Source organism: Balaenoptera physalus, assembly GCF_965194825.1.
Source record: "Balaenoptera physalus genome assembly, chromosome: 16".
NCBI lineage: Eukaryota > Metazoa > Chordata > Mammalia > Artiodactyla > Balaenopteridae > Balaenoptera > Balaenoptera physalus.
The window spans coordinates 51,309,989-51,328,491 of record NC_138898.1 but is presented as its reverse complement, the minus strand read 5'-3'; the positions used below and the strand labels follow the sequence as shown (position 1 = coordinate 51,328,491).

Below are 18,503 nucleotides of genomic sequence, written 5' to 3'. Positions count from 1 at the left end.
TCATAATGTTCTACATCTTTCATTAAAAGAAAAAAAAAAACCTTAAGCAAAAGTGCTAAATATGATGGGTACACTGGTTATTTGTGATATTATTCTGCCCCTTTCTGTAGTTGTAAAACTTTGAATGCCTTCCTCTAATCTCTTTCAAAATCAATTCTAATTATTCTGAGTGAAAAATGTCAATCCCAAAGGGTTAAATACTATGTGGATCTGTTATATAACATTCTTAAAATGACCAAACCATAAGAATGGAGAGCAGATTGGTGGTCACCAGGAGTCAGAGGAGTGGGTGTGGCTGTGAAAGGGCAGCAGGCAGGACCTTTGTGGTGATGGATGTTCTGAACCTTGACTGTATCACTCAGCGTCCTTTCTGTGATGTTGAGTTATAGTTTTTAAAGATAGAACCATTGGGGGAAACTGGGTAAAGTGTACACAGCACCTCTCTGTATCATTTCTTAGGATGACCAGACAGCCTTGCCTCCTGCTAAGGGGAGGAAGGGCACCACCCTACCCAATCCTGTCCTGTCCTGTAGTTCTGAGGAAGGCCTATGGGGGGCACTCAGGTGATGAGGATGGGGACAGTGGCCAGAGTAAGGACACTGGGGGTCCTGGGCACCAGAGTGCCTTTCTGTATCTTTGCCTGTTTAGTGAGTGATGTGATGTCTTATTTTGATTTGCATTTCCTAGGGAACATTTTGAATGTGTGAATTAATGGAAGGTTACTACATTCAATCTTCCCTTTAAGGGCAAATGATTATTGAAATGCATTTCTTAAACCTAAATTTTGAAGGAATGTTTTAACTTGAGCACAAGCAGCAGTAACCATGTTCTGGTTCATTTTCTTTTGTGTTTCGTGTATTTTGCTTTGAGACCGAGTGACTTCTTATTTATTTATGTATGTATGTATGTATGTATGTATGTATGTATGGCTGCGTTGGGTCTTCATTGCTGCGCGCAGGCTTTCTCTAGTTGCAGAGAGTGGGGGCTGCTCTTCATTGCGGTGCGTGGGCCTCTCATTGCAGTGGCTTCTCCTGTTGTGGAGCACGGGCTCTAGGCACACGGGCTTCAGTAGTTGTGGTGCGCAGGCTCAGTAGTTGTGGCTCACGGGCCTAGTTGCTCCACAGCATGTGGGATCTTCCCAGACCAGGGCTGGAACCCATGTCCCCTGCATTGGCAGGCGGATTCTTTTTTTTTTTTTTTTTTTAATTATTTATTTATGTATTTATTTATGGCTGTGTTGGGTCTTCGTTTCTGTGCGAGGGCTTTCTCTAGTTGCGGCAAGCGGGGGCCACTCTTCATCGCGGTGCGCGGGCCTCTCATTATCGCGGCCTGTCTCTTGTTGCGGAGCACAGGCTCCAGACGCACAGGCTCAGTAATTGTGGCTCACGGGCCTAGTTGATCCGCGGCATGTGGGATCTTCCCAGACCAGGGCTCGAACCCGTGTCCCCTGCATTGGCAGGCAGATTCTCAACCACTGCGCCACCAGGGAAGCCCTGGCAGACGGATTCTTAACCACTGCGCCACCAGGGAAGTCCCGAGTGACTTCTTATAATTAGACTCAGACTGCACTGGCTGCAGGAGGGAGTGTGCTTTGTTATGTTTGGCACACTTCCTCCTTTGAAGAGAGTGTCTAATGTGTTTGTCCTTCCAAATTTTACCTTTTGGGGCTGCGTTGGGATACAGTTTCCTGAACATTGGGACAATCTCCATAGATGCTCCTGTGTTTTTTGCTCGTCTGTTTGGTTTAGTTTTTTTGTTTGTTTTTTTAAGACCCCTGTTTAAGATTCTCCCCTCTTGTTTCTTTGGTCTTTGCAGAGCTCTCCACCATAGCAGGGACTCACCTTCCCTGCTGGCCTTTTAGCACACACAGCATCCTGTGTGTCTGAGTGTTCTGAATACCCCTTGTTGCTTTGAAATCATGACTGGTAGTTCATTTCTTAAATAAACAATTAAAATTGGGTTGGTTACAAGAATCTGAAGCTTTTTGAACGATTCAGTTTTTATGTATTTAAAAGTCATCTCGGACTTCCCTAGTGGCGCAGTGGTTAAGAATCCACTGGCAGGGGACATGGGTTTGAGCCCTGGTCTGGGAAGATCCCACATGCCGTGGAGCAACTCAGCCCATGCGCCACAACTACTGAGCCCACATGCCACAACTACTGAAGCCCGCATGCCTGGAGCCCGTGCTCCGCAACAAGAGAAGCCCATGCACTGCAACGAAGCGTAGCTCCCGCTCGCCACAACTAGAGAAAGCCCGCGCAGCAACGAAGACCCAATGCAGCCAAAAAATAAATAAAACATTTTAAAAAATTAAAAAAATAAAAGTCATCTCTAGGGAATTCCCTGGTGGTCCAGTACTTAGTACTTGGCACTTTCACTGCCAGGGCCCCCGGGGTTCAATCCCTGGTCAGGGAACTAAGATCCCACATGCCCCGCAGCCAAAAAAAAAAAAAAGGCATCTCTGTAGTCCCTTCGCATACTTCCATTTTAGGGGATGAGTAGACAGTGGCATTTGACTCTCACTCTCTTCCCATTCTCCAGGAAGAATACAGGAATTCCATGCCTGCATCCAGTTTTCAGCAGCAGAAGCTGCGTGTTTGTGAAGTCTGTTCAGCCTACCTTGGTCTCCATGACAATGACCGTCGTCTTGCAGACCACTTCGGGGGCAAGTTACACTTGGGGTTCATTCAGATCCGTGAGAAGCTCGATCAGTTAAGGGTACGTTAATGTGTTGCGTTTCTGAAGAAACCCGAGAAGTTTTGTGATCATCTTCACATCTCTTTGCTTGTAGAAAACCTTGTGTTCTTTTTTGTTTGTTTTTGTTTTGTTTTTTGGGGGGGTTTTTGGTGGAGGTACTGAAAACCTTCTGTTCTGATCCTAAGATCATGCCTTGGTATTATACTTGAGTTTTACAGTGAACTACTCAGATTTTATCCGTATGTTCCTACAAGAGATCTAAGATCTCAGAATCCAGCAGAGCCTGGCATATTTATTTAGTCTGCTACCCCTTGTTTACAGAGGAAAATGGCAGAATTCAGTCCCACGGTACAGAGAGTTCTCGTACCCCTCTGAAAACACTTCTGTTGGTGATGGGAAAGAGCCAGTAGTCTGTAGTTTTTCTTCTTGGACAGAGGCGGACACATGGAGGGTGGTCTGGCTAGAAGGATGAGAAGGTGATGGGGCTTTTTCTGATAGCCCTGCCCCACTACTGGATGCCTGTGTCCCTTCCTCGGGGCTCCTCCTTTTTCTGGGTTAAGCTCTACAACATTCGACATCTTGGGTACAGAATGCCAAGGAGGAAGGTTAAATAAGTTTGTGATATTTTGAATTGTCTTCTTCAAATGGATGGTGCTTTCCCTAACTGTGTACTGGGACCCTATGATGGGATGCTGGGAAATGTGCAGGCCTTTTATCCAGACACCTGAAATCGATTGGAAGGACAGACACATGACACCTGACTGTAGGACACCACGATAGTCAAGGCCTTGGGCCTTGTGTGCCCCCAGGAAGGAGCAGTGGGTGGCAGGGCCCTGCACCCAAGGACGGTCCCCCATAAGTGATGTGCGACTCGGCCCTGGGAGAGGGAGCTGGGTGGCAGTCTCAGCACTGGTCTTGAAACATTTGCTCCTGTGCTCCCAGTAGAATTTTGAAAAATGATATTCTTTGTCACACATTTTTAAGTTGGAATTTTTTTCTTATAAATTTATGGGTATAAAATACATAAAAATATTTTATATGTAGTCAGTAGAATGTAAATAACAATTTGGTGTCAACTACCATTCCCATTAAAAATCTCCTTAGGGAATTTCCTTTAAATTATTTTCCCATTCCATAACACCTCAGAATTTTGTCCTGATATTTCTTATATCTGAAAGCCTTTTGTTTTTTTCTTAAGATGTACCTTTGCTTCAGAATACATTGAAACCTTTAGAACTTAAGTATTCACCTGATCTAGAAGTCATGTATTGTCATTGCAGTTATGAGCAGTATATAGTTGATAGAACAACCCAACTAAGTTACAGATTTTGATAAATAGCTGTTAAACTATCAACAGAAAATGTATTTGGAAGTGCACCTCTTAACGATAAGGAAGGTGGGAGTTGTGTGCCCTAATCAGAGATGGCTTCACTCCCAGTGGTACCGGAGGTGTGCACCCCGCCTGGGCCGTGCACCCACCGGGCCATGCTCCAAGGTGGATGCAGGGTGAGAAGAGTGAGGACTTTCCTCAGGTGGGGGAACCTAGTGTTTTAGGGAGCGGGGAGGGTTTGGGAAGGAGGTGATGCCAGCCCACAGGCCGGTTCTCGGCCTCTCCTTGTCCTGGCCATGCCTTCTCTTCCTGGGGACTGGCTCCCATCAGAACTGAGATTTAAGGTCACCCTTTATGCCCTCTCGGGCCTTTGTCTCCTGGCTCTAAGTTCCTCCCCCTCAGGGCCTTCCCCTCGGCAGCGCGAGGGGAGGCATTGAAAGGCTCTGAGTTGATTTTGGGGTACTCTGAGCTAGCCGGTGGATGGTGCTCTGGCAGGGGGGTTGCTAGGCCACCTTCTGCCTGTCGGCCTTCCTTGTCCACACTGCGCTCACCATGACCCAGCCTGATGGGACGTGTGGAGCCTGCTGCCCGGGACAGGCTGCAGCTTGGCTCCCGCAGCAAGATGGATTCGGTCAGATACATGTTTTCTCTTTTACATGAAGTTTGTGGAGTCTCCTTGGGGTAAAAAAAAACTAAATTTATGGATTGATGTGAGCAATATGATAAAATGTCTGTGACTTGGATGTACAGCACTTAGAATATGTAGTTTGTCACTGAACTTATAAAATGATACAGCGTTTTTTTCCCCATGTATTTTCCATTGTTGAAGAGGTTTTATGAAGAATGTGTTCCTGTTCCCTTAGTTTCTCTTAGGTTCTTAAATTGCCAGTGTTGAGGTCACATAAAGGTGCTTTGTTCAATAATGTTCACTCTAGTGTGTGACTTGCTCCTCCCCCATCTTCCACCTTTTTATTTAGAAAACTGTGGCTGAAAAGCAGGAGAAGAGAAATCAGGATCGGCTGAGGAGGAGAGAGGAGAGGGAGCGGGAAGAACGACTGAGCAGGAGGTGAGCACATGCGACCTGAGGACACCCCACTTCTTCCTGGCAGCATTGCGTATTTATTGCCCTTGACAGTTGAGGTCTGCCAGTTACCTGGGTGGCTCTTAAAAGAAAAATAAGCAAACACATAGCACGTTCAGTCAAGCGAGGTTCTGGCTGGTCCAGGAGCACCTGTGTGCTCAGCTGTGTGGTGTGGACAGGACACCCAAGCTGCTCGAGCAGCTGTGGCCACCTGATTCTTCCCTAGAAAGATGTGGACTCCCTGGCAGGGGTGGAGGGGGACCTGTCACAGCACCCCCTGTGGAGCAGCCCTTGGCCAGCAGGACAGGCAGGAGCTGGGACACTGGAGAGGAGCACGCTCTCACGCCACCGTGCCTGCCGTGGGCAGGACCCACCAGGGACGGGCTCAGGTGTGGGCCCAGGCTCGTGGGTGGTAGGGTGGAAGCAGAGGGAACATGAGCTGGCTGGGAGGGCCCAGGCCGAGGAGGTGGCAGGTCGAACCCTGGGAGGGCCAGGAGGGAATGATGTGTTCTGGAGGTGGAGCTGATAGGATTTGCTAGTGGACGGATGCGAGTTGTGCAAAGGGGGAGTGGAGCTGGCTCAGGGTTTCTGACCAGGAGTGGCCGCTTATGGCGGTGGGGAGACTGGGAATGGTGTGTTGGGATTAGGAGGAGGTGGGGAGGAGAATTTGGCTGTGGCTGTATTCGGGCCTAAGAGACATCCCTTCAGCTTAAGAGACATGCAGGTGGATGGAGACAGCGGGCCTGGTCAGAGTTCAAGGAAGAGGCTGGAGCGCCGAGTAACCACGCTCCCATATTGGGCACAGAAACTGGGCTTTCCTGGAGGAATTCCTTAGTGAATAACTCAGGACAGATAATCCTTTATTGTATCTTTTGTGTTTCTTTTCATTATTTTAACTAACAGATTCTGATTATAAATAGACTCAAAACAGTGTAAAAATATATTAAGCAAAAAGACAGAAGTGACAACAGTCGCTGGACATGTTGTGTGCATGGGTATATGTGGGACCCTCCACATGTGAGACCTTCCCATAACAGCTGTGCTCTTGAAGGCTACACAGAGTCCCTACTATGATGCTGTAATTAACTATATCCTTTTATTCTCCCACCTTCACCCCTTTTGTCCACCCCCATTTCCCTACCTCTGGCAACCACCAGTCTGTTCTCTGTATCTATGGGTTTGGGTTTTTTTCGATTTCACATATAACTGAGATCATACAGTATTTATCTTTTTCTGTCTGACTTATTTCACTTACCATAATGCTGTCAAGGTCCATCCATATTGTTACACATGGCAGGATTCCGTCTTTTTTGTGGCTGAATAACATCCCAGTGTATACGTACAACCATATCATCTTTATCCATTCATCTATCAGGGGACACTTAGGTTGTTACCATGTTTAGGCTACTGTAAACAATGCTACAGTGAACATGGGGGTGCAGCTATCTTTTCAAGATTGTGATTTCATTTCCTTCAGGTAAAAATACCCGGAGTTGGAATTGCTGGATCATATTGTAGTTCCATTTTAATTTTTTGAGGAACCTCCTTTCTGTTTTCCATAGTGGCTGCACCAATTTACATTCCCACCAACAGTGCACAAAGATTCCCTTTTCTCTGCATCCTCACAAACACGTGTATTTCTTGTCTTTTTGATGACAGCCATTCTGACAGGTGTGAGGTGATATCTCATTATGGTTCTGATTTGCTTTTCCCTGCTGAATAGTGACGTTGAGCAATTATTTATGTGCTTGTTGGCCATCTGCATGTCTTCTTTGACAAAATGTCTATTCAGGTCCTCTGCCCATGTTTTTACCTTTTTTTTTTTTTTTTCCCTTCTGTTTAGAGTTCTTTTTGTGTTTTGGATATTAGCCTATTATCAGATACATGATTTGCAGATATTTTCTCCTGTTCAGTAGGCCGCCTTTTCATTTTGTTGATGGTTTCCTTCACTGTGCAGAAGCTTGTTAGTCTGATGTAGTCCCACTTGTTGACTTTTGCTTTTGTTGCCTTTGCTTTTTATTTTTTTTAGAAGCCTTTGCTTTTTAAAAAAAATTTTTGATGACTAAGTTTTTATGAAACTTTTTTTAAAAAAATTTATTTATTTATATTTGGCTGCATTGGGTCTTCGTTGCTGCGCGTGGGCTTTCTCTAGTTGCGTTGCTGTGTGTGGACTTCTCATTGCAGTGGCTTCTCCTGTTGTGGAGCACCGGCTCCAGGCGTGCGGGCTCAGTAGCTGTGGCTCACGGGCTTAGTTGCTCCATGGCATGTGGGATCTTCCCGGACCAGGGCTCGAACCCGTGTCCCCTGCATTGGCATGCAGATTCTTAACCACTGTGCCACGAGGGAAGTCCCTATGAAACTATTTTTGAACAAGTAATCTAGTGACCATCTTTGTATGTGTTTGAGGGTTTATAAAATTCCTTAGAATTCCTGGGATAAAGGAATACAATATATAAATATTGGTAGGTGTTACAAAAATTGCTTTTCAAGAGGCTTTGTCAGATCATCCTCCAGCCACATGATGTGTGAGCATCTTTTGTCACTTCCTCCTTGAGCACACGTTGGTGGTGATCTTGTAGATTTCTGCTTGGAACGGTGTGAAATGAGACCTCGTTGTAAAGTGCATTTCTTAGTTGGTTGTATAATGTTTCGCAGGGAGCTCATGTGGCACTCACTGGCAGTGAACCTGTGTTTCCAACTTGGGTGTCCTGCCCAGCCCTGCGCCTGCCATGTGACTATCTATGTAGCTGAGGTGGTGTCCACCGTGAAGAGTTTGCAGAGCCACTGGTTCAACTCAGTGCAGCATGGACCACTGGGTGCTGGTCTCTTCGTTCTGCCTCCAAGCAGCTGGGGCTGGAGGCGGGCCTTATAGCAGGTCCTCCGGGAAGTCAGCCCTCCTTCACCATGTGAACTTGAGGCACCTCCCCTCAGCTGTAAGGGATGGAGCTGTTTTGGGGAAATTGTTCATCTTTTTTTCTATTTTAGGTCTGGATCAAGAACCAGAGATCGCAGGAGGTAGGTTTTCCATTTATGTGTTCTCAGTGAGATGTTCTTTTCTATGTGCACTTAATACTTAACTTTTATAGCTTCACAGTTATTATCTGGTGGTCAGGTCTGGCTCATGAAGGGCACAGGATGTGGGTGAGACTCCAGTCCCGTTTGTAGCTGGCATTGGCTGGGGCTTAGTGTAGCGTGGGAGTGGGGACCCACTGTCAATGAGAGGGACAGTCAGGGCGCTGCTGGGGCCTGCTGGGCAGCTGGGAGTTTCCTGGCCAATGTACAGGAAGCGTCAGCAGGAAGGGTCTGGCCGTAGTTACCAGAGAGTAGTTGGTGGGATTATTGTGAACCCAAGTTGTAAGTTTGTGGGAGGAGGGGAGATACCAGTAAAGCATCAGCAGAACATCTGCTGCAGGTCGCGCTCCCGGGACCGGCGTCGGAGGCGGTCAAGGTCTACCTCCAGAGAGCGGCGGAAGTCATCCCGATCCCGGTCCCGAGACAGACACCGGCGCCACCGAAGCCGTTCCCGGAGCCACAGCCGGGGCCACCGCCGGGCATCCAGGGACCGGAGTTCGAAATACAAGTAACTACTCTGACTCCTTCAGTAGCTGCGTCCAGGAGTGAACCCTTTCTTTGTGTGCCAGGGTCTGGGGGTCTGTCATCTGTGGGACAGAGTGTTAGGGCCTTGAGGAGTCCTGAATGGGGCCCAGGGTACTGAGATCCCTAAGCCGAGGGCAGCAGATGGCTTCAGGGCTGGGACGGTTGAGAGGCTGAGGAGGTGGTCGCACGTGGGCATGGCCACGCTCAGGGGCTGCACACTCACTGTCACTTTGGTACACAGAGCCCCTGACTAGGCCCTGCTTACCTCTGTTGTGGTTTTTTAAAGGAAAAACAGCAACAACAAAAAACACCACTAATAATCATATCCAGAGATGACCACTGTTAGCTTTGGTAGGATGGATTTTAAACAACTTTTTTTCCATTGTGTTTTTACGCAATGGATCGTATTCCATGTGTGGACTCTTGTTGTATTTTCCTTTGCAGTGTTTAAATTACAGTGAAAACTTTTCCTGTTACTAGAAACCTTTGCAGATGTCACTTTCTAGTGGCTGCCCAGCCCTCCCTGGGCAGTGGGTTGGGCACGAGACGGCAGGCCTGGCACCCTCTGGTCTGCTAGGGCCCTTCCAGCCGTGGTGGGTCCTGCCCTTCCCTGGCCTGGTGCTGAGGGTCCAAGGTGTCAGTGCCTGAGGAGCAGCCAGGAGGGAGGGCCAGCCCTTGCTGAGCCTCTGGTTCCTGTTTCCCAGGTTCTCCAGAGAGCGGGCCTCGAGGGAGGAGTCCTGGGAGCGCGGGCGGAGTGAGCGGGGGGCCACCGACTGGAGGCTCGAGAGCACCAACGGGAAGACGGCGTCACGGAGGTCGGAGGAGAAGGAGGCCGGCGAGATCTGAACCCACGCCCAGGCGCTGTAAATAGTCCGATACATGTTTGACACAGCCTAACGTTACTCTTTATATTTGCTGAATACAACTCATCTTTTGTAGTTTACCATTTCTATTGTTTTGGAGCTAGCTGTGAGTTTCTCGAGATGTACAGAGTTGCTCCTGTGTTCTGGGTTATGTCAAGTGGGAATAAATAGCCTGACAGACTGCCTCCTGATGGCCACGGTGCCGTCTCTCCTGTCCCCGGTGCGCTAGACTTCGCCGTGGCTTCCACAGGTTGGGGGACACACCAGGGGTCATCTGAGTTGAGCCTAGAAATGTGACTTACCGTTGGACTCCCCTTTGACTTTTGGCGTATGATGCGCTGTGCACCTCCAACACCCAGACTGGCTGGGGCCGGATGTGCCCGGCTGTCTGCTCTGTGGGCTCCACGTGTCTTTCTGAAGTCTGAGCTGCCCTCTTACCGAGGGCTGTCTGTCTGATTTGTGGTAAGCAGCCTCAACCTGGCACTCAAGCTCAGATGAACTGCAGTTCCCCCTCTTGGAGTTACTTAGGGCCAAGAAAGACCCGTGGATAGTATCTGCATGACAGCCACAAGGTCCTCAGAGGAGGGTGTGCTGACTTTGGGGTCAGGTGTGGTTTGACTTACCCTTGGGGGGGCTGGTGGTGTTACCCACTCTCCCTCAGCCCTTTTGCACGTATTGCTAAAGTGAGCCCTTCGTAAAAGTATAACTGGGAGCTCTTTTCTTGTTTTCACTTTTGTGGGGGTATTTTTGGAGGGAGCTTCTGGCTGGGCCAGAACATGCTGGAACATAACCCTGCTCACAGTGGGAGACCACTGGGAAGCCAGGGGTGCGTATCTGTCTGGTAGGTGGATGGAGGTGTGCCCTCCCAGGTGGGAAGTGGATACAAGTTGGCAGAAAGCCTGGGTCGGGGGCAGGGGGTGGGGGTGTAAAGGTGCTCCTGGGAGGGGAGAGGCAGAGGGGGTGAGGGCTGTGGTCATGGGTTCCCGACTCCACGGTGCAGCCTGGCCTGTGACAGTGGGGGCTGGACTGAGCGGGAAGCCAGGGGCAGGGCTGCACAACTCCTCACACCTCCATTCGTCACCTCTGGAAGGGATGTTTTGGGGTTTTGTCCTGTTTTCATTGTCGTGCAGTACACATACATTTACCACTGTAACCATTTGTGAGTCTGCAGTTGAGTGGTAATCACTGTGGTGGCCACCGTCCGTGGAGGGGTGGTTTTGAAGAGGCAGGGGGCAGATGGTGTCCCTGGACTTTGGAGGCCTGGGGTCCCAGCCAGAAAGCAGGTGGCGCTGGGGTCAAGATGCCCGGGAGGGCCTGGAGGGCGGCTTCTGCTCCCCTTACACCTGGATGCTCACCAGTCAGTCCAGGACCAGGCGGTGGCAGCCCTTGCTGCCTGGCTCTTCCAGCGTCAGTGCTGGAGGCACCCGCCTGCCCCTGGCACATCACAGGGCCTGAGAGCCCAGTTCCCCCGACCCCTGAGCCTTGGGTTCTCCGTGTTGGCCCAACTCCTGGGCGCAGGAGTGCAGCAGACCGGCCGTGGCCCTCTGCTCTGGGTGGGCAGAGGAAGAGGTCAGACTGGTTGGGGCGCAACCCAGGACACTGGGGCTGCTCTGAGGATGCCACAGCGCACCCTGGGTGGGTCCCAGCACAGGGCCTGGTAGGTGGGTGGAGGACCCAGAGGATGCTGAGAGGAGGGGACTGGAGCCGGAGGGGGCCACCTACCCAAGCCCCCTCACGCCTTGTTAAAATACTGATGTGGGGAATCACTTATTTAACAGGGAAGAGCAGGGATGCAAGTAGGGAGGTGATTGCAGTCCTAGCAGAGAGTTGGGTTGGCCCAGCCAATAGGTGCAGATGCTTCCGGGGCCCATGGTCATGGTGGGCCCTAGGCCCCTGGGGTCGGCCCCAGGGCTCTATGGTGCCCTCAGCCCCTCCCTGTCATCAGGTTCTCAAGGACTCCCCCACACACACCATGCTTCTGGCCACTGGCGGGGGTGGGGTGTGGCATGGTGGTAGCACCTTGTGTAGGTTGTGGAGTCTCCTAAGTGCACAGAGGCCCCAGGCTGTCTGCGGGGCAGGGCAGCCAGGGGGCAGGGCTCTTTCGGCTGCTCTCCCCTCTCTTTCTGGGGGTCTCTAGCCAGGCCCAGAGCTACAGTCTAGGGAAGGGAGGGCTGGAGGATCTGTGCTGGCCCTGCTGCTGTGTGGGAGCCCATTGCATCCAGGGCAGCTCCCAGGCCCTCGCTGCATCATGTGGATACAGGGATTTCCTCCCAGGATGTAGCTGGGTGCTCTTGGTTGGGCCTGGGGGCTGGGGGGCCGTGTCCAGCCATGTTTTGTGTGATTTGGGGAGGGGGTGTGCACAAGCAGTGCCTCTGGTGGGCCCCCTGCCTGGGAATGGGGTGGGGGCCACAGTGGGGCTTAGAACGTACACGTGGTCCTGCTCTGGGGAGACTGGGTCACCTAAGTGGTTTTTGAACTTTATTGCATGTCATTGTCATCTGGAGGACTTGTTAAAACAGGTGACTTGGCCCCACCCCCTGCAGACTTTCTCTTGGTCTAGGGAGGGGTCCAAAAATGTAGACCTTTTTTATTATTTGCAGGTAGATTTTTTGATTGAGATAAACTCTCCTACCATGAAGTTCAACATTTTAACCACTTTAAAGTGTATGGTATAGTGGTTTTTGTATATTCACAATGTTGTGCTGTCTAGTTTATTACTGTGTAGCTTTAGAACATTTTTATCACCCCAAACCCTGTACCCATTAGCAGTTACTCCCCCTTCCCTCTGGCCCCAGCCCTGAACAACCACTAATCTACTTTCTGTCTCTGGAATCACACGATGTGACCTGTGACTAGCACCTCTTAGTACTGAGCATGGTGTTGGAGGGTTCATCCACGCTGTAGCCTGTATTGGTACCAAGAATGTAACAGTTTCCTTGGACTGCTGGTGCTGCTGGTCCGGAACACACTGAGAGCTGGACTGGGGGCAGCAGGAGGGGTCCCCGACAGCTGGGCCACCAGCTGCAAACCCTCAGTGGCATCTCTCCTGGGACGTGAACTGAGCTGCTGTCCGACTCCTTAGAGCAGGGCTTCAAGCTCTTGCCACCAGGGCACGTGAGGAAGATAACACTTGTTCTCTTTGGACCTGAGGAAAAGAGAGTCCTGTCCACAGTTGCTGGCGCAGTGTATTCCTTTATGTCCACTGCACAGGCCCTAAGCCCGGCCCTCAGACAACCCTTCCTCCTTCTCCCACACCCCTGGGCACGCTCCAGCACGGGAGGCTTTGGTGCCACGTGGCCCTGGGCGTGGGGTCACAGGCAACGAAGCTGATGGCTGCTTGAGGACCTACACGTCTGCCACCAAGTGCCAGTGATCCCTGGTCGGAGGTGGCCCTCCACCCCCTGCCCCAGGGCACCTGGGAGTCCACTGGGAAAGCCCGAGGGGTCCCTGTGGTCCCTGCATGTCCTGAGCACGCACAGCTCTCTGGCGCTTTCCGGCCTCTTCTGCTCTTCTGTCTTCCCCTCCCTGGGGCACCTGCTCCCCGCCCTCCATGGCTGGCTCCCTTCCCCGTGTCATCCCCTCAGCCTGGCCTGCCTGACTTCCTTGCCCAGTGCCCGTGGGGTGGGGGGTGCCCTCCCGAGGAGGTCGTGCGAGGAGCACCGTCCTCACTGTCCAGGAGAGAAGTCATGAGCGGCCAGCCGAGGGGACTTCCCCCTCCTGGAGCCCGACCACCTTCATTTTAAAATTTTTATTGAGATGTAATTGACAAATGTTGTTATGTTTGAGGTGTACAACATAATGATTTGATACATGTATATATTGCGACATGATTTTTTTCTTGTGGTGAGAACTTTTAACCTCTACTCAGCAACTTCAAACATATAACACAGTATCATTGTATATATAGTATGATGCTTATAATTACATAATAATGTGAAATATTACAATACAGTATTGTATTGTCCTGGGCCTCCTTCTGAAGCTGCTAGTGCCTCCTTTGGAGCCCCACCGAAGTCCAGCCTGCCTGGGAATCCAGGCCAGTCAGCCCCGGGCCAGGCCTAGGCTCTGTACAGAAGAAAGCACAAAACACTTTGTTTAGAGAACGAGGAGCAGGCCCTGCATGTGCACCTGGGTCCAGAGTTAGGACATCTCCAGCTCCTGGGAGCCCCCATCTTCCCCCACAATCCCTGTCAGAGGTCTCTGCTCTCTTTACCACAAGCAACACACATTTATTGTCCCACCGCTTCTGAGCATCAGGGTTCCCAGAGCTGCAGTCAAGGGGTCTCATCTGAGGCTGTACTGGGGAAGGGTCCTCCCCAGCTCACCTGGTCGTGGCAGCAGTCAGCGGCTTTCCAGCCTTGGCAGGAGGCCCTCCACAGGGTGGCTCAGGGCAACGGGTGAGGGAGAGGGTCTCCTAGCAAGACAGGCAGCACCTCAGTCCTGGGAGTGCCTTCCCATTCCTGCCCCGAATCCGTGGGTTAGAAACAAGACAAGTGGTCGCGGGGTGGGGATGGGGGAGTGCGGGCTAGAGAGACATGGAGACAGCAAGTGCTGGTGAGGGTGTGGGGAACAGTTACCACAGAGCCCAGCAGAGGTCCACTCCTTGAGACACACTTGGGAGAGCTGAAAGAGACTCAGAAATCCTTGTACACGCGTGTTTATGGTATTCACGGTAGCCAGAAGGTGGAAACAACCCAAATGTAACAGATACAGGGGCAAACAAAACCCAGATTGTCTGTTCCTACAATGAGATATTGCTCGACCTAAAAGGGACTGGAATTCTGATGCATGTCTAACATGAATGAGCCTTGAAAACCTTATGCTGGGTAACAAGCCGGACACAAAAGACCACGTACTGTATCTGTTTCCATGAAAAGTCCAGGATCAGTAAATCCACACAGACAGTAGGTGAGTGACTTTCAGGGGCTGACGGGGGAGAGGTGTGGAGGGTGACTGGTAATGGACACAGGGTTTCCTTTCAGAGGATGAGAAAGTTCTGGAACTAGATAGAGGTGATGATTGCACACCATTGTGAATGTACTAAGCACCACTGAATTGTACACTTTAAAATGGTTGAAATGGTAAATGTTATGTGTATTTCACCATATTAAAAATAAAAAGCTTGGGGGAGGGATGGGTTGGGAGTTTGGGGTTAGTAAATGCAAACTATTATATGTATGTATAACTGAGTCACTTTGCTGTACACCAGAAACTAACACAACGTTGTAAATCAACTATACTCCAATAAAATAAATTTTAAATAAACAAAAAGCAAAGCCACACTCAAAGGGAGGTGACAACACAGGGGGAGAACACCAAGAGGTGGGGTTACGGGCTCCAGTCTAGAGTCTGTCCCCACCATTATTATTAGTGACACTTCTTTTTACTGTATTTGTGTCTTGTCTGAAAGTCTTTTGTCGGATCTTTATCCTTTCTTTGGATCAGTTAAGTCACTTAGTTGGTGTAGTTAACAATGTTCTTGGTTTTGTTGACACTGTCTTTTGTGGGGGGCTTTCCATTTGTCATACCCATTCTCTTTCTCTCCATTTTTGCCCCTTTTTGGGGGGATTGTTTTATTTTAACAGTGTTTTTCACTCTGTTAGTTTGGAAGTCGTATGCTCTATTTCTATTCTTTCTATTCTTCCCCTAGAATTTACAACATGCATACTTGATGTGTTGTGGTTGGCTGAATGATAGCCTCCAAATATATAGAGGTCCTAATCCCTGGGACCTGTGAATATTCCTTTATATGGCAAGAGGATTTTGAAGATGTGATTAAGTGAAAGATTCTGAGATGGAGATGATGCTGGATTATCCAGATGGGCCTAATGCAATCACAAATGGGAGGCAGACGGAGATTTGGCCACCAAAGAAGGCCGGGTGCTCCTGGCTTTAAAGCTGGAGGAAGTGTCCAAGAACCAAGGAATGCAACTCTAGAAGCTGAAAAGATGAGGAGAGGATTTTCCCCCAAAGCCTCCCGAGAGGGCATGGCCTGCGGACATCTTGATTTCAGCATAGAGAAACTGATTTTGGGTGTCTGCTCTCTAGAACTGTAAGAGAATAAACTTGCGTTTTAAGTCACTGAGTTTTTGTTACACCAGCAACAGGAAACAGTCTAAAGTTAATGAAAACATTGTTTGCATGACAGATGATACAAGGACTTAAGAGGACTTGAGGGCTCTGAACCCCTTCTTGCTTAGTATCGGCGGGTGTTTCGTGTCTGTGTAGGGCTTTCTGGTGGTTTTTTTGTTTTCTTAACTCCATAGACATTATAACTTTACATACAATCAGTGTTAGTATTTACCAGTGTTTTTGTTATTCACTCTTCTTACAGCTCAGACTTCTCCTGAAATATATCCTTCAGTAGAGTCAGGACAGGGTGGGGCAAGTGAGGCACCAGGGGCATGACATTCAAGGAAGACCTGGGAAGCTACTTCCCTGGTGGTCCAGCGGTTAAGACTCTGAGCTCCCCAGTGCAGGAGGCATGGGTTCTATCCCTGGTCAGGGAACTAGATCCTGCATGCCACAACTAAGAGCCTGTGTGCTGCAACGAAGACCCGGTGCAGCCAAATAAATATTAAAAATTAAAAAAAAGGAAGAGCTCCTGCTTGGCGTTGTGCAGGGTCTTACGGTCTTGATAATTGATTCTGACTTAATTTTTAAGTTCACTAATTCTATGACTGTGTTTTGTCTGTTAAGGTTATCCATTGCATTTTTATTGTTGATGGTTATATTTTTCATTTCTAAAAGTTCTTTTTCACATGTGCTGTGTGACTTATTATATTTTATGGCTCCCTGCAGATATTTGAAATCTTTAATTTTCTGAACAAGCAAAGTTGTAATTGAATCTTGACACTTTGGCGGGTCCATTCTGCTGACTCATGTATCTGCTGGCTTTCACGCACGGTGTCTTCTTTCCCCCTGTGCCTGGTGAGTTTGCTAGTTCTGGCCCTTTGTGGCCTATGGTGAAGTGCTTGCTTCTAGGGACGATTTATTTGCCAGGTGCCTGGGGTCTATGAGGGAGTCCAGGATCATTTTACACAAAATCCACAGCCTGGAGATTTTGTTAAGGGGAGGACCCCTCTGGTATATGAACTTGGTCTGCAAAGCCACAGGTATCGGCATGTGATTTCAGTTTATCAGGGAGTTGTTTTCCCTTTTCTGCTGAACATAAGGTTTTTTTGTTTTTGCTTTTTGTTTTTTTTTCTTTCTTTGTTCGTTTTTCCTAGTCCCTGTGTTTGGGGAAAGGATACCCAGTGGGGTATCCTTTTAGGGCCCCAGGTTTATGGGGAAGAGTCACCTTTTGGGTACGTCACCTTATACTTACCCTTTTAACCTATGAGGCCGTGAGGAAAAAAAATCCCAGCTCAAGTTTGCTAGTTTCGGCAAGTACATCAGAACCCAGGTGGTATAGGTGCTGTGACACCTCTCTGAGTTCTCACGTTTACTTGGTTTTTGGTCTGAAAATTCCTTATCATCTTGCTTGCCCTTTGTGCTATTGAGAAGATGGAAGGCATCTTATCCAGCATTTTAAATTGTCATAAATGAAGCTGTAGCCTCTTTTCTTGCCAGGTGGGAAATGGCAGCACAGAGCAGGCAAAGCCTTGGAGCATGACAGGGCCCAGAGGCCTGAAGGAAGGGTTGGGTATATTTCGAGGAGAGACTCCCCCCCAAGAAAGACAGAAAAAAATGGGCAAAGGCGTCAGGTCCACAGACCTGACAAAAGAGCAAACACCACCCTGGGAAAGTGGGTGATTCTACAGAGAGGTCAAGATGGAGCAAGCAGCGTTCACCTTCACAAGTAATGAGCTAAATGAGGGCTGCGGGGTTGGGGGTGCAGGCTTCCGCCTCTTGCTCACGAAACTCAGGAGGGCAGTTTTGGAAATTTTATCAAAAAGCCATAGCAATGGGCATACCAGAAATTCCACTTCTGTAAAAATCCCCCAAGGAAATAATTATGTTTGTGCATAGAATTTTTGCTACAAATGCTCAGGGCAAGGTTTTCTGCAAATTAATTGTGAAAGGGCGAAACACATACACATACATGAATAATCACTCATACCCCCACCACTTTCCTTTTCTGAGATTAGATCAGGTATACTGACTTCTCTGCCTCCCTAGTCCCACGCCCATAAACTGCTGCCATCACTTAGTGTGTGTTGTTTTCAGTTTTGTTGTGATTATGTCAATATGAACCTGGATTTATTCTCTACAGTGACCTGCTGCGTATTTTGTTCCATGAACGTCTTGGCATTGTTCACTGTCTGTGCCCAGAGGCTGACCTCCCTGTGTGTGCCTCTACCATAATTTTTTTAAAAATTTACTTTATTGAAGTATAGTTGACTTACGTGTTAATTTCTACTGTACGACAAAGTGACTTAGTTATGTGTACATATACATTTTTTTTTCATATTCTTTTCCATTATGGTTTAACAGGATATTGAATGTAATTCCTTGTGCTATGCAGTAGGTCCTTATTGTTTATCCATTCTATATATAATAGTTTGCATTTACTAACCCCAAACTCCCAATCCATCCCTCCCCCATCCCTGCTTTCCCCTTTGGTAACTATAAGTTTATTTTCTATGTCTGTGAGTCTGTTTTTCTTTCACATATAAGTTATTTGTGTCATATTTTTGAATCCACATAGAAGTGATATTATATGGTATTTGTCTTTCTCTTTCTGATTTACTTAGTATAATAATCTCTAGGTCCATCCAGGTTGCTGCAAATGGCATTATTTCATTCTTTTTTATAGTTGAGTAATATTCCATTGTATATATGTACCACATCTTCTTTATCCATTCCTCTGTTGATGGACATTTAGGTTGTTTCTGTGTCTCGCCTGTTGTAAATAGTGCTGCTATGAACATTGGGGTGCATTTATCTTTTTGAATTATAGTATTGTCCACATATATGCCCAGGAGCGGGATTG

The 18,503-nt window shown here is 48.6% G+C and overlaps 1 protein-coding gene across 3 annotated transcripts in view; it reads left to right on the top strand.

Moving 5' to 3' along the window:
• LUC7L (LUC7 like) overlaps positions 1–9,753 on the top strand; it is a 31,489-nt gene extending 21,736 nt beyond the window's left edge. For all 3 annotated transcript variants that reach the window (XM_082431711.1, XM_082431710.1, XM_082431712.1), the window contains 5 exons: positions 2,542–2,718; positions 5,005–5,093; positions 8,094–8,123; positions 8,521–8,688; positions 9,410–9,753. In XM_082431711.1, coding sequence (XP_082287837.1) covers positions 2,542–2,718; positions 5,005–5,093; positions 8,094–8,123; positions 8,521–8,688; positions 9,410–9,551 — 606 coding nt within the window. In that variant the 3' untranslated portion in view covers positions 9,552–9,753. The remainder of the gene's footprint in view (positions 1–2,541; positions 2,719–5,004; positions 5,094–8,093; positions 8,124–8,520; positions 8,689–9,409) is intronic.
• Positions 9,754–18,503: the final 8,750 nt, after the last annotated feature.